Raw genomic sequence first — 14,338 nt, forward strand, 5'->3', positions numbered from 1 at the left:
TTTTGTTGTCATTTGCTATATCCATTAGGCAAGTTGTCTTAGAAATATTGTGTTATCCTGCCTTCACGTGCTATCGGAATTATCGTAAATACTAGTTTCCTAGTTAAAAAATTGGACATGAACGCTCTCTCAAGTCAAAATTTTTATGCAACGAGTCTGTAATCACGACTGTAGAAGTGAGAACTAGGAGATTTGCGACGTGAAGGCATGCAGCATTAATCCCCATCAGCGACCAATCAGCGTACAGACACCCTTTGGGTGTTTTTGAATGATGGCAGGTGGCTTTTGACTTGGCTGTTTTACAATACAATAAATATTATAATGCCTTCGTTTTAATCCTCTTCTTATGAATTGTGGTGGTAAAAAAATAAAAAAATAATTCAACCAATGAGTTTTCGGAGATTATATGCGTCCGTTGATGTTTCAGCAAAAATATTCTTGCCACTATAGGCTGATTTAATGACCCGATTTTCACTCCGCAGCCAATAAACTGCCCGTTATAAGCAACAATCCGAACATTTATTGGCTCCCGTAATATAATGCACGAGCGAGAGGCGTTGACGATCAAACTCACCCTTGTGAATGGCGTCGCTCTCACCCAATCATCTTTCATCTAGTTTGCATTACCGCTATCTCATTGGCTGTTCATTTTGAGGGGCGTGTCGTATGAGTAGATAGTAGTGGTGTGTGTGTGTATCATGACAATCTGAAAATGGCGGATGAAAGCGGATTGATTTAACTTTATCGTACAAAAATAAGAATATCAAGTCAAAAAACGACACTTTTGCACAGAATGAATTTACAGTTCAACGGGAATTTTTAAGCCTGTTCCCACAAAGCGACTCGTCACTATCGGCAGAAAGCGAAAGTTAAAGGCCAGGTATTGTTTAAAGGTCTTTTTTTGTTTTGTTTCTAGCAGGCTAACGGGCTAGCGCGGGTTGTCAATGGAAATGCTAGTGGATTAGTCGGTTAGCCTCCACTGTCAGGGGCTTGACTCTGGTATTTTAAAATTAACCTTATGCCTTTCAGCAACAGAGCCGTCACAACCGAGTCTTGTGATGAAAATACAATTTTAAAGTTGAATTATATTAGCATTATTGGATCTCGGTCAAAAGTAGTGCAGCGTTCGCTCAGGCTAGCAGCTTCAGACCAGAGGAGCTTCAGCTGTAATAAATGTCAGATATCTGTCACTGTTCGTGTACTTTCTGAGTAACGTTAGCGGATGAAAGATATTCGATTGTTTGGCATTTAAGATATGGAAGTTAGTTTCGTTGTGATTTATTGTTTCGGGAAAGGGAAGTTTTTGGAAAGACAACGGAGCATTTAAACGGGCTCTGTTGTCTGATCACATCGCACTGCTGATTATAAAGATGCGTCTCAAAAGCCTAGTGAGCTGCCTACCTAGACAGCATTCACCTCCCTCCTAATGCCCAGAATTATTTTAGATGGGCTGCTTAATAGGTTTTGAGACGCATGAACAACCGGTCATGCATCTGATTTCAGTCTACAGCAGTTAATATCCCTTTTCCCCCACTTCTTCTGAAATGTAGTCATTGAGCGTGTCTCGAAGACTACATATCCTATGGAGTATAGTTTTTTTTTTTTATGTACGTTAACTGTTGTTATTTAAGTAGGTGCTTTAAAATGAAGTCGTGTTTCTTAAGCGTTGGTGATTTGTTTAGGAGTATTCCCGTCATTCAAGCTGGTTTCAGCTGCATTGATTGATTCATTAATGCAGTTATACTCGCTGCACCTGATGCTATTTATTATGAGCGTCTGCAAGAAACGCTCCTCTAATTTATCCATTCATTTTTTCAGAGCATGGAAGAGGAGAGTTCACGTTATAGCAAACGCCTGGTAAGTTTCTCATTTACTTAACAGCTATTATGCAAATCAAATTGCCGTCTAGGGAACATTTGTTTGTAGTTTTTAACCGAGCTGTAATGCGGTTATACTACCGACAGCTGGCGCTCTAGGCCTGACGTCGCACCCGAGGGGTTTGTTGATATTACAGTGAACACGCCCAAGGGAAGAGACTGTCAAAACCTCATTCTCATATGTGTGTGGCACTCTGATATCACAAAGCCTGTGCCACAACAGCAGTAAAATAATAAAGTTGTTTTAATATTTGCTTTAAATGGGGATCCACCCTTTCTAATGTTCATATGGCATAGAAGGCTCTATTTGGTGCATTTAAAAGATAGGAACGCATGTTCACATCAGTGTGTGAACTAAAAGATAATATTTTATCAACTTCTGGCTGGCCAGCTATATGAATGTGAATCAAGATAAATTTAGCAGAAACGATCTTTGCATTTCTATATTAAAGGCACAATATGTAAGATTTTTGGATTAACATATCAATAAACCACTACAGCATTGTTATATATTTTGTTGATTTGTGTACTTGCATTATCCAGAATGTTTAAATGCAGAGAAATAAGCCATTTTAACAAGGACACAGACCGTGTGTTTTATTAGACAGATGAGCAACTGTTTGGATGCATTCATCGACAGAAAGTAATCATTGTTATACAGCTCAACACAGTCTTTTTGTTTAAATCTCGTTTTCTTGATTTACCGCGAGTACCATATTTACCATGCCGGCTGTAGAGGTGAAGACAACAAACCAAGGCGTCAATCTACGCCTTCGTTTTCAATAAACGACCTCTAGTGGTGAAAAATTACACAGTGTGCCTTTAATCTTGAGTTTTGTTTTCTCAACCTCTTATAAACGTGTAATTCGTTTTCAGCGGACTGGCACGCGGCGGCGTTACCAGGATGATGGAATTTCAGACGATGAGATTGAAGGGAAGAGATCCTTTGACCTTGAAGAGAAACTCCAATGTGACCGATTCAACTCGGATCTGGTCAAAATTATGGATGGAAAAGGTGCATGTTAAACATGTTTAGTTCCGGCACTGAATTACATGCTGAGTTTTGGTTCCTCTTATCCAGGCTAACTATATTGTGAGATTTTTTTTTTTTTTTTTTTTGCCACAGCCATCTTTGAGTTTGGTTATGAAGCAGCATTTTCTGTAAAGCTGCTTTGAAAAATTGCTGTTTAAAAAAAGTCACTGATATTCTGCTTTTTTGGAGATCCAAGTTAACCGTGTATGGTGTTCTCTGCAGACTTCACCTTGGAGTACATCCAACGGGAGGGACTCCGGGACCCCATTATCTTCAAGAAAGCAGATGGCCTTGGCCTAAAGTATGGCTCATTTCATCATGCCAGTTTGCACAGCTGTTTGCACCTCTTTATCATTTAAAAATGTTTATATTATCTGTTTTTGTAGGATGCCTGACCCTGACTTTAGTGTCAGTGATGTGAAATTGTTTGTGGGTAAGAAGAAAAGTTTTTGATCCTCTCACACTTTGAACATTTTTATCATCAATGACTGCTTCTAATATTCGCTCTCCTACCTTTACTCCGATAGGCAGTCGCAGGATGGTCGACGTGATGGATGTGACCACTCAAAAAGGCATTGAGATGTCAATGGGTCAGTGGAGGAGATACTACGAGACGCCGCCATCTGAGCGAGAAAAGCTGTATAATGTCATCAGCCTTGAGTTCAGTCACACAAAACTAGAGAATCTAGTTAAGAGACCCGCCTCGGTACGTGCACGCTCAAATAGTGGTCAACCAATATATAGTTTTTGCTGATTAATCTGTGCCAATAATAGCTTTTGGAAGTGGTGGATATTGGCAAAAGTGAATGTGATATCAGCTAATAATTGGGTTTTATCATTGTGGAGGGTTATGGAAGGCATAATTATGAATGTGGGCTGTGACAAAATAGATGTTATTTTACTAAATTCTATTGATAGTTTTATCTGCAAAAGCTCTACACAAACGAAACAGTTTCTTTATGTGTTGGCTTGTGTTTTCATTAGGTTGATATGATTGACTGGGTGGACAACATGTGGCCACGTCATCTTAAAGAAAGACAAAGAGACTCCACCAATGCCATTATAGACATGCAGTACCCTAAAGTACAGAAGTAAGTTGTTTACTCGTATAAGTAGGGGTTAATCCACAGCTAGCTGTGCATCAAACTATTTTAATGCATGACTTGGAGGCAAAGAACCGCCCAAAGCGAAGTGGAGTGCATTCAAGTCGTTTAATGCACTGCTAGCCGTGTGTGCGCGTGCCTGTCAATGAAAGCAGCGCATTCATATAGAACAGCGATTAAACTGACTGGAACTACCTGTGCATTAAACTATTTTAATGCACACCTTCCAGCCAATCAGAATCTAGTATTCAGATAGACCATGGAATAATTCCATTTAAACTGTTTTTGTTTTAGCGCTAGGGCAACATGAACTTGATTTGTGGAGATTGTTCATATGTTGTGTGTGTGTGTTTTTCAGGTATTGTCTGATGAGTGTCGAGGGATGCTTCACAGATTTCCACATAGACTTTGGTGGCACATCAGTCTGGTATCACATCCTCAGGGGAGGGAAGGTGAGTGCTGTCTTAAAGGTACAACACTAGTGTGTGCTGACTGAGTTCAGATCAGAATGAAATACTGCGGTTGAAAAGTTCGGGGTTGGTATGATTTTCTTTTGTTCACAAAGGCAGCGTTTATTTATTATTATTTGATCAAAAATACAGTAAAAACAGTAATGATTACAATACAACAAAACACAGCCATTTGATAATATATAACAATATATCAATTTAATTAATCCCTGTGATATCAAAGCTGAATTTTCGATCCATTCTTCAGTGTCACGTGATCGATATGAAATATGAAATAATGCTGATTTGCTGCTCAAGAAACATTTCTATAATTATTAATGTTAAACTGTTGTGCTGTTGTGGAAACCATTATGCATTTTTTTCAGGGTTCTTTGAACAGCATTTGCTAAAGTTCTAAAGAACAGCGTTTATTTGAAATGGAAATATTTTGTAATATCACGTCTTTACTTTAATTTATCAATTTAATGTGTGACTGCTGAATAAAACTATTAATTTGTTTTGTTTTTTTAAACGTACTGACCCCAAACCTTTGAATGCTAGTGTAGCTGGAGATTCTTGCTTTCTTAGCGCTTAAAACCATTAAATGTGAGAATCTTTTTCTTTCTCAGCTCTAATTGCTGTGGAGTACTGTATGATCGTTTTGTATCAGCCTCTCCCTGTCAAATCCTTTTGTTTCCTGTAATCGCAGAATTTATAAACCTGTGTCAGTCTATCCCTCTGGTATTTTGTAATTACCTGTCCCTATTGACCTTGTTGTACTGAATGATCTCAGGTTTTCTGGCTGATCCCGCCCACACCTCAGAACCTGGAGCTCTATGAGAACTGGGTGTTGTCAGGGAAGCAAGGTGACATCTTTCTCGGCGATAAAGCCACCGCCTGCCAACGGATCGAACTGAAGCAAGGCTACACATTCATGATCCCCTCAGGTACACTCATGTGGAATCTAATGATGCTTTAATTGCTTTAGCTTGGAAGCTCGCTGGGTTTTCTGGGAGAAAACCACTGTGTCTTTGTGTGTAGGCTGGATCCATGCAGTGTACACTCCAATGGATACTCTGGTGTTTGGGGGTAATTTTCTGCACAGCTTTAACATTCCCATGCAACTCAACATTTACAACATTGAGGACCGCACACGGGTGAGCATTCGTACACAATCACACACTTGATTTATTCATACCACCATTTGTGAACTGTTTTCGACTGTCTGTGGTTTATCTGTACAGGTCCCTCCTAAGTTCCGCTACCCTTTCTACTTTGAGATGTGCTGGTATGTGTTGGAGCGTTACTTGTACTGTCTAACAAACACGTCTCACCTCACACCTGAGTTCCAGAAGCACTCACTGGGCATTGGTCAGTACACATCCTTTTTATATACGGCTGTGAATGAGTACAAAAATACATCAATTATGGGTGTAACTGTATAAAAAATTCACCAGTTTGGTACATACCTTAGTTTTGACATTGTTCACCAAGTTCCTCATGGGCAGTGGTTAAAACAATGCTGCATTAGTTTGATACACATGCTTGCCAAACCAATAGACCTGTACTGAATATTTTCGAGACTAATATGTGTACCGTTACATCCCACCATCAAAGCAACCGTAATTAAACTGGCACATCTGTTTTGTGCTTCACAGGGCTGAAGAAGGAAGATGTAATCAAAGAAGGAGAATTAGATGATAATGCAGGAAGTGAAGAGAAGGAGGATGTGGAGGTGAAGGAGGAGCCTGAGGATGAGGCAGCACTCACTCCTCCCTCTCGCCCAGGGGTGAAAGTTCACCTGACACCCTTTGAGCTGGAGGGACTTTGGGAATTACTACACAAGTTGGAGGATTTGCCAGCTCACAAGAAATGTGTTCCATCAGGCATCAGAAATGCTCCAGCACTGCTCAGTGACATACGGGTACAAACATAAACGCCATGTGGCCATAGTAATTTTTTTTTTTTTAAAGCACAAGCACATTGATTTAAAAAAAAAATAATGTCTTGCCCCAACAGAAGCTGCTAGAGGAACATGGAAATGATAATCCCAAATTGTCTTACACTGGAAAACCAATTGTCAAATGGCCCAAAAGAGTAAGTTATATACTTGTTCCATGACCACTGTACTTACAGCACATACCAGGAAGTGGAAGTAAAAATGTGTCCTCTTCTGTCTGCAGCCCTCGTGGTATCAGCCGCCGCCACCTCTGTCTCTGCTGTACCGCCCGCGTGCTCCTGGTTCAGCTCCCGTGTTGCCGCCGGTTCCTCGGCCCGTGAAGCCGTCTTCCTCCATCTCAGCTATGAGACGCAGACGCGTGCGCTGCAAACGCTGCGAGGCCTGTCTGCGCACTGAGTGTGGCGACTGCAACTACTGTAGGGACATGAGGAAGTTTGGAGGACCCGGCAGACTCAAGAAGAGCTGTGTTCTCCGACAGTGTCTTGCAGTGAGTATCTGTGTTCAGAAGGGCCAGACTGGGACAAAATGTCAGGTTGGGAAATCTCACACTCATCCAGGGCATCCTATACACCCACAACAAATGGACAACCTTGTTTTTTGTATGGCCATCACATAAAAAAAGGTATAGGCCCTTAGGCTGGGGCTGTGCAAATATGTAAAGGTTCTCTCTAGAGCTGCACCTTTTTCCCTGATATCTGTCTCTCCTTGTGTGTGTAGTTCTTTTTTTTTTTTTTTTTTTTTTTGCTATTTTTCTTGTACCTGTCACTTCTTCACTATACATTAATAATATAAAATAATAAGCTAAGCAGCAGGCCAAATCAGTCGCCAGGCCATCGGGAATTGTCCCAGTGCTCCCGATGGCCAGTCCGGGCCTGCTGTTCAGTGTTAATGTCATTTACTGATAGTACTGAGAATTTTAGAAAAACTGGTTAACGTTTTTAACTTTTGACCATTGCATTTACACTAATGTGCAAAAATGTGGGGTCAGTAAGATATACTGTTCTGTAATATGTAATTTGACACTGAAGACTGGAGTAATGGTGCTGAAAATTTAGCTTTGCATCAAAGGAATAAATTAAAATTTTAAATATATTAGAATAGACGGTTATTTTAAATTGTAATGGTTCACTATATTACTTTTACTGTTTTTTTAATCATATGCTGCATTAAACAGTACTGTATTGTACAGCACAGTACTGTCTTCCTAAGAGACTTTCAAATACATTAAAAAATCTTACCAACCCCAAACTTTTCAGTGGTAATGTGCATATAATAGTGCACATTGTTAATTAAAATTACAATTCAACAAAAGTTGTTTGTTGAATCTCACACTTGTGTTCTGTTTCTAGCCGGCGCTACCTCTTACTGCAGTATGTGCCATATGTGAGGAAGGCTATCAAGAGTCTGAAGACTCTGAGTCCGTCCAGACGCTCATGGAATGCTCTGAATGTGCTCAGATCACTCATCCAGAATGTATAAAGGTACATGTGTATCCCACATCTCACTTCTTATGGAATTAGCTGTTATATGTATATTATCTTAACGCCACATGTATATTGCAGGTACCCAGTCAGGGTGTTATCAATAAGGACCTTCCCAGTTGTTGGGAGTGTCCAAAATGTGTCCAGGGCAAGAAAACAGAGGTATTCTTTCTGCTTTTGGCAGCTGTCCTTTCTGAAACACAAAAAGTCATCTGGTTTTAACAGGCTTTTACTTAAGTGACTTCACAGATGATAATTAGATTTGAAGACTAATTTGATGACAATTGTGTTTTATTGGTATTAGTCTTCCAGTAGTAGTGAGGAGGAGACGGACAGCAGTGTGTCCAACGGCGGTCGCTTGTCTGGTCCTCCGGCTAAGCGGGCATACAGAGAGGGGATTGGGGTGGGGGGCTTGCGTATAGGGCGCAGAGGTCGCCCGCCCCTCTCCCCCTCCTCCCTGCCTCTGACCCGCTCCAGACGGCAGCCGCCCCCGTCCCAGAGACTCCTGCTGCAGCACCAGCAGAACAGGAGGAGAGCAGGGGCGCTGGAGCTACAGCTCAGGAAAAGAGTAAGTGTACACATGGTTTACAGATATAATGTAAAGTTGCTTTCAATTCGTTGTATTTCCATTCATCGGACAACATGTTTGACAACAGTTATTGTCAGAAGTTGGAGATGCACTAACATTCAAAAGTTTGGGTCAGTAAGATCTTTTTTTTTTAAAAGAAGTCATCAAGACTGCATTTATCATCAAAAAACAGTAATATTGTGAGATATTGAATTTTATACCTGTGATGGCAAAGCTGAATTTTCAGCATCATTACTCCAGTCTTCTGTGTCACATGATCCTTTAGAAATCATTCTAATATGATGATTTGATACTCAAGAAACGTTTCTCATTATTATCAAGGTTGAGAACAGTTGAGATGCTTATATTTTTGTAAAAAAACAGCCCCTAATGGTTGGTCTGATGCTCACTTCCTGTCTAAGTGGGTGGTTCTTGGCCAAAATAAGATGCAATGTGGATCATGCTTTATGATGATGATTGTCAAACGTCTGACTACATCAGTCCAATGCAATGCTGCATGTCTGATTTCTTGCTTTCTGTTGCAGATCAAATTGGAAAGGAACAAAATCCTCCAGTCGGTGAGTGTTTTGAGTCTATAACATCTGCTTCCCTCATCCCAGCGCATCTCTAATCCCGCTTTTACCATTCTCACATGCCCTCTCTGTCACTCGGCTGTGCTTTCGTTCTCTCTACTTCTGTCTGTCTCTCAGACCCGTTCGTCTGTCTATCTTTCTCCAAAGCTCCTGCGTCAGCGGAGTCTGGAGAGAGGGGGTGTAGTCCGAGCAGGACCCGGCCGGGGCATTTCCCGCGGACGAGGGACGTCCTCCTGTCGCGGGAGAGGGGTACGACTACGCGGCGGTGGCAGAGGTGGAGGTCTGAGAGAGAGAATGGAGACGGAGGGAGAAAGGGATGATTCTGTGGAAGAAGAACAGGAGGAAAGGAAAGAGAATGGACAGTATAACGGGAAAGAGAACCGTCCTCAGAGACGAGGCGTTAAAGCAGGCGAAGACGAGAACGGCGACAGTCATCGAAACGGAGAGAGCGAGGGGAGCAGTGAGGGAGGAGAGCCGACTCCGTCTGACACTTCTGTGGTGCTAAATGATGACGTCAGAGGCCAGGGGTCCTGCGTCACCGTCACGTTACAGCCATCGAGAGGTCGGCGCGACCCTAGCGCAATTGTTCCCAAATTGGAAGCCAACTTGTCTTCTAGAAGCCTTCCGCAAAACCACAAAGCCCTGCTCCGTCCCCCCTTGCGAAACGGCGCCACTCGCTCTGACAGCCCTCATTCGCCTGCGGACAGATTGCACCTTAACAAATCACCTCTTTCATCATCACACACTCTGACGAGAAGCGCATCCAAACACTCACACGCGGTGCGGATTCTCAGATCAAACGTCAAAGGCTCCCATCACCGGCTAACCCGAGAGAGAATTGGGACAAAAACTCGATCGGAAAGGGCAAAGTCCTCCGTCTCCTGTCCCAGCTCCACCTTACGGCCCTCGTCGGAGCAGAACGGTGGGGGGAACGAGCCAGGCTGGGAGAGAGAGGTGTGGGTGTCCGTGTTCCGCTACTTGACTCGTGCAGAGCTGTGCGTTTGCATGGCGGTTTGCAAGAGTTGGTACAAATGGTGAGTGCACAATTACCAACATGCATGTTACAAAATCTAGTGAGCTACCTTGTTGTTTACTGTCTACATCAGGGTTCCTCAAACTCGGTCCTGGAGGGCCGCTGTCCTGCAGAGTTTAGCTCCAACACTGATCAAACACACCTGAGCAAGCTAATCAATGTCTTCAGGATCACTAGAAACTCACAGCTAGGTGTGTTTGATCAGGGTTGGAGCTAAACTCTGCAGGACAGCGGCCCTCCAGGACCGAGTTTGAGGAACCCTGATCTACATACATAGGCAGCTTCCTTCTGAAACTGCAGACCAACTGAAATGAAAATGATTTTGGGTTTCCTAATTCCAGAAATGTAATTGCAGTTCCCTTTTTTTCTTGTTAAAAGCTCCAGGTTTGCTGTGCTTGTTTGTAGGGCTGTAAAGTTTGGCCAAAAACATTGATAGATATATTATTACTAAATTAAAATCTTAAATAAATATTACTATTTATAATAAAATGAACATTTTGCAGTAGTATCTTTTATTTTTATTTTTTATTAAAGAAATATTTTCTTGGCAGAAAACCTCAGTCAGGAAGCACTTAAACTTCTCTTTTGTTGACATCTGATTTATAAGTGCTTCTCATTACATGTTTGGGAAGATTGTTGATCGTTGAAAACAGCGAATCATCATTAGCTGCTCACGTGTAAAAACACGTTGCATATAATGAATTGAATCACAGCTGCTGAGATTTGATAATTGCAGTTTTTTTAAATATTTATTTTTATTGTGCAGCCCTACAAATAGTGCTGTGTAAAATTGATTTCAATCGGGTTTGGAGTTTCTACATATCTCTTGTTTTGTCAGCCAAGAGAGGGCTTGGATTTTTGTGGCAGTGCATTCTGGGATTACCTTCATCATGAAGTATATATGCTACAGTATATGTTCAGCTCAAATGATGTCTTTTAAATGTTTCCTATGGAGGCAGCTCAATATACTTCAGAACAAAGCAAAGGTGTGTGTCTGTTTATTTGAATACTGTGGTGTTGTCACAGGGGCTGTGACAAGCGTTTATGGACGCGGATCAGTCTGAGCCGATGCCGCTCTATAAGCCCACAGGCCCTCACGGGCATCATCAAGCGACAGCCTGTCACACTGGACCTGTCTTGGGCCAGCATCTCCAAGAAGCAGCTCAGCTGGCTCATCAACCGCCTGCCAGGTGTGTGTTCTCTCATTACCACTGCGTCTGTTTTAACACACACTACTGTATGACATGACTCACAGCCCGCTCTCTCACAGGCCTTAAAGATCTGGTGCTATCAGGGTGTAATTGGACGTCAGTCTCAGCACTGAGCTCTCCAAGCTGTCCTCTACTGCGCTCTTTAGACCTGCGCTGGGCAGACGGCGTCAAGGACGCTCAAATCAGGGATCTGCTCAACCCACCAGGTAATCACTCATTTATTCTTTACCTTTTCCTGTATTACTTTAAATTAGGCGTGTGTTATATTGTCCAAAAATATCTTTATCTAGTTTTTTTTAATAGTTTTTTAGATGACGATAGATTAGTGGAGTGCGTTTTTGTGCTGGTACATTAACTGGTTTAGGCCTGTCATGGACAGCTGACTCTCAAAGCTTTTCATATTGTGTGCGGTGGTCAGTTCACAACAGTCACAGACGTTTAATTTTCCACTGAGTCAATATTTGTCCCCTTAAACTGATTTCAAGGGAATTCTTACATTTATAATTCAACCTTAGACGTGCATCATCTTTTGTCTTTGATACATTTCATGAATAAATTGTTACCAATCAAATGAAATCAGTATCATCTGCAGAAGTGGCACAGAAGCTGCATCTGAAGAGACATTTGGATGTATTTATGGTTTAATGCAACTCGTGTGTTTTTAATTGAATATTCAATTATGAATCAGTTTTAAAAGAATGAAAACATACTTTAAAGGGTTAGTTCACCCAAAAATGAAAATTATGTCAGTAATTACTCACCCTGATGTTGTTCCAACCCCGTAAGACTTTCGTTCATCTTCGGAACACAAATTAAGATATTTTTGATGAGAGCTGGCTCACTCCTTCATAGGCTGCTAGGTAATCGATATCTGCCATCCCAGAAAAGTTAGTAAAGACATCGTTAAAATAGTCTGATAAAAATCGTTGATAGTTTATCAAGCGATGAGAATACTTTGTGCGCAAAAAACACAAAAATAACGAATTGTGTGTATAATGACAACTTAGTGTTTATTGAACTTACATTTTTATAAAACATTAACATTATTATAACATTTATAATATTTATAATAACATTATTATAAAATGACATGTGACATTTGTAGTCATACTGATAAGTAATACGGCATTCTTGCTTGTCATGTAATATTGCTTAAAGGGGTGGTATAATACCCATTTCACAAGATGTAAAATAAGTCTCTGATGTCCCCAGAGTGTGTATGTGACGTTTTAGCTCAAAATACCCCACAGATATTTTTATATAGCATACACACCTGAGTGCACTTTTTGAGGGTGAGCAAAAACGCACCGTTTTGTGTCTGTTCCTTTAAATGCAAATGAGCTGCTGCTCCTGGCAAAGGGGGCGGAGCTTCAAAGTGTCCTTTTACCTCACACAGACATGCACTGAAAATTTCAAAAACTTTTAGCTTTTTATGTTCAAACGAGTCAGACAATGAAGGAGAGACTCAAGAAGAAGTGACAACATGTAGAATGCAACAGGACATTTCTGAATGGTTAGTTGATTAATTTATGTAGCTTATGTGTAGTTATCTTCTAGTCATTAGCATATTCTGTCTTGATAATCTATAAATCGCATTCCCAGGGGTGGGGTTTATGTAAATTTTAGGGTTGGTGATGTCACTAACCCGGGAGGAATATCGTGTAGTCCCTATCAGCCGTTTGTTGTAGTCCTTAAAAAACAATTTCTTTAAAGGAAAATATCTCCCTTTGCTTTGACCTTTGAGCGTTGTAACTTTGCGGATGTTGTTTAAGCTCAAACAGCAACATTACACACTAACTAAAGTTAGAAAAGTGAAATCATAATCAACCACTCCTTTAATTATATAATTTGATATGAATAAAAGACAACTCGTAGGGAAAAAAAGCCCCTTATATATTGAATTGTGTGGTCATTTATCAGCATTATAGGCTACATCATGCAGAGAAAACATGCACTCTGAGACGCTCAATGTCAGCTTGAACATTTAAAACAATAATTACGATATTATCTTAGACACAGGTTTCAAGTAGGGGTGTGCAATATAATGTGTATATATATCGTGTGTGTCTGTAGGCAGTGATAACCGTTCCCAGATGAAGAACATGCAGTGTTTGTGGCTGTGCGGTCTGGAGGTGACTGAAGCCACGCTGAGGCTGATCATCAGACACATGCCTCTGCTCACACGCCTGGAGCTCTCGCATTGTCCCATCACAGATGGTGCTCTCAACCTCCTCAGCGCAGTGGGCTCCTCCACACGCAACACACTCACACACCTCAACTTAGCAGGTGAGCAAGCGCACACCAAACCTGCTTCCAGCTTAGTGACGTTTAGCAAAACTAAATTTGTATGTCACCCTCAGGTTGCAGCCGCCTGACGGACCGATGTCTGGTGTTCCTGCGCCGCCTGTCCTGTCTCTCCGTACTGGACCTTCGCGACTGCAAAGGGGTCTCGCGGCAGGCGTGCGAAAGCTTTATCTCCGAGCTGTCCGTCAATGCCCTCTACTGCCTATCAGACGACAAGCTCATCCAGAGGATATCGTAAAAGCCGCCCTTCTCAGGGAGAGAGAGAGACTTTGTGAATATTTGTGTGACTGAGAAGGAACGCAGGGTATGTGTGTGTGTGATGGGTTCTGTAGGTCTGTAGGAGGTTCTCTGTTTGACAGATGTGTGACGGCTCAGGAGGGAGGAGCTCAAAGCATCCAGGGTGGGGCTTATGTATAAATGTGACTGGGTGAGGAGTATCCTTTTTGTAGTTAACTATTTCCCTTTTGTTCTGTGTACACACACAAACACACTGCAACTGGCAATCAGATCGGTTCTCAGGCCTGTCATGCCATGGGCTCTTCTATTAAAGAGATCAACAGGTGCTATTCCTCTACCGTTTGTTTTCTATTTCTGAGCAGCTTACTGTCTGCTACTTCTCTGATCCATTGTCACCTAGACAGATTCATTTATCCTTAGTAGTGTGGAGGTTAGCATTGCGTTTCGTTTTCTTTTCACTCATCCCCTTACTTTAAATGTCATTTTACT

General features: G+C 41.6%; 1 protein-coding gene across 2 annotated transcripts; it reads left to right on the plus strand.

The window, feature by feature from the left end:
* Positions 1 to 689: 689 nt before the first annotated feature.
* Positions 690 to 14,174, plus strand: kdm2ab (lysine (K)-specific demethylase 2Ab). 2 transcript variants are annotated; one of them, XM_082177715.1, is made up of 23 exons: positions 690 to 880; positions 1,819 to 1,857; positions 2,754 to 2,892; positions 3,133 to 3,211; positions 3,297 to 3,343; positions 3,438 to 3,616; positions 3,895 to 4,001; positions 4,372 to 4,465; positions 5,256 to 5,409; positions 5,504 to 5,619; positions 5,707 to 5,833; positions 6,121 to 6,386; positions 6,482 to 6,559; positions 6,646 to 6,909; positions 7,772 to 7,903; positions 7,985 to 8,065; positions 8,208 to 8,471; positions 9,017 to 9,049; positions 9,182 to 10,098; positions 11,124 to 11,287; positions 11,368 to 11,514; positions 13,382 to 13,594; positions 13,669 to 14,174. In XM_082177715.1, the coding sequence occupies exons 2-23, from the start codon at positions 1,822 to 1,824 to the stop codon at positions 13,848 to 13,850; spliced, it is 3,819 nt and encodes a 1,272-aa protein (XP_082033841.1). In that variant the 5' UTR covers positions 690 to 880; positions 1,819 to 1,821; the 3' UTR covers positions 13,851 to 14,174. The 2 variants fall into 2 exon arrangements, with proteins under 2 accessions (XP_082033841.1, XP_082033842.1); XM_082177716.1 differs by having other exon boundaries at positions 9,212 to 10,098.
* Positions 14,175 to 14,338: the final 164 nt, after the last annotated feature.

Source organism: Leuciscus leuciscus, assembly GCF_965113295.1.
Source record: "Leuciscus leuciscus genome assembly, chromosome: 8".
Lineage (NCBI taxonomy): Eukaryota > Metazoa > Chordata > Actinopteri > Cypriniformes > Leuciscidae > Leuciscus > Leuciscus leuciscus.

What these genes read in the sequence shown, in the direction of transcription:
- kdm2ab (XM_082177715.1), top strand. Translation starts at nt 1,822, where the DNA reads ATGGAAGAGGAGAGTTCACGTTATAGCAAACGCCTG. An exon ending in CACGTTATAGCAAACGCCTG is followed by an intron (nt 1,858 to 2,753) that starts GTAAGTTTCTCA and finishes ATTCGTTTTCAG; the next exon opens with CGGACTGGCACGCGGCGGCG. An exon ending in GCAGATGGCCTTGGCCTAAA is followed by an intron (nt 3,212 to 3,296) that starts GTATGGCTCATT and finishes CTGTTTTTGTAG; the next exon opens with GATGCCTGACCCTGACTTTA.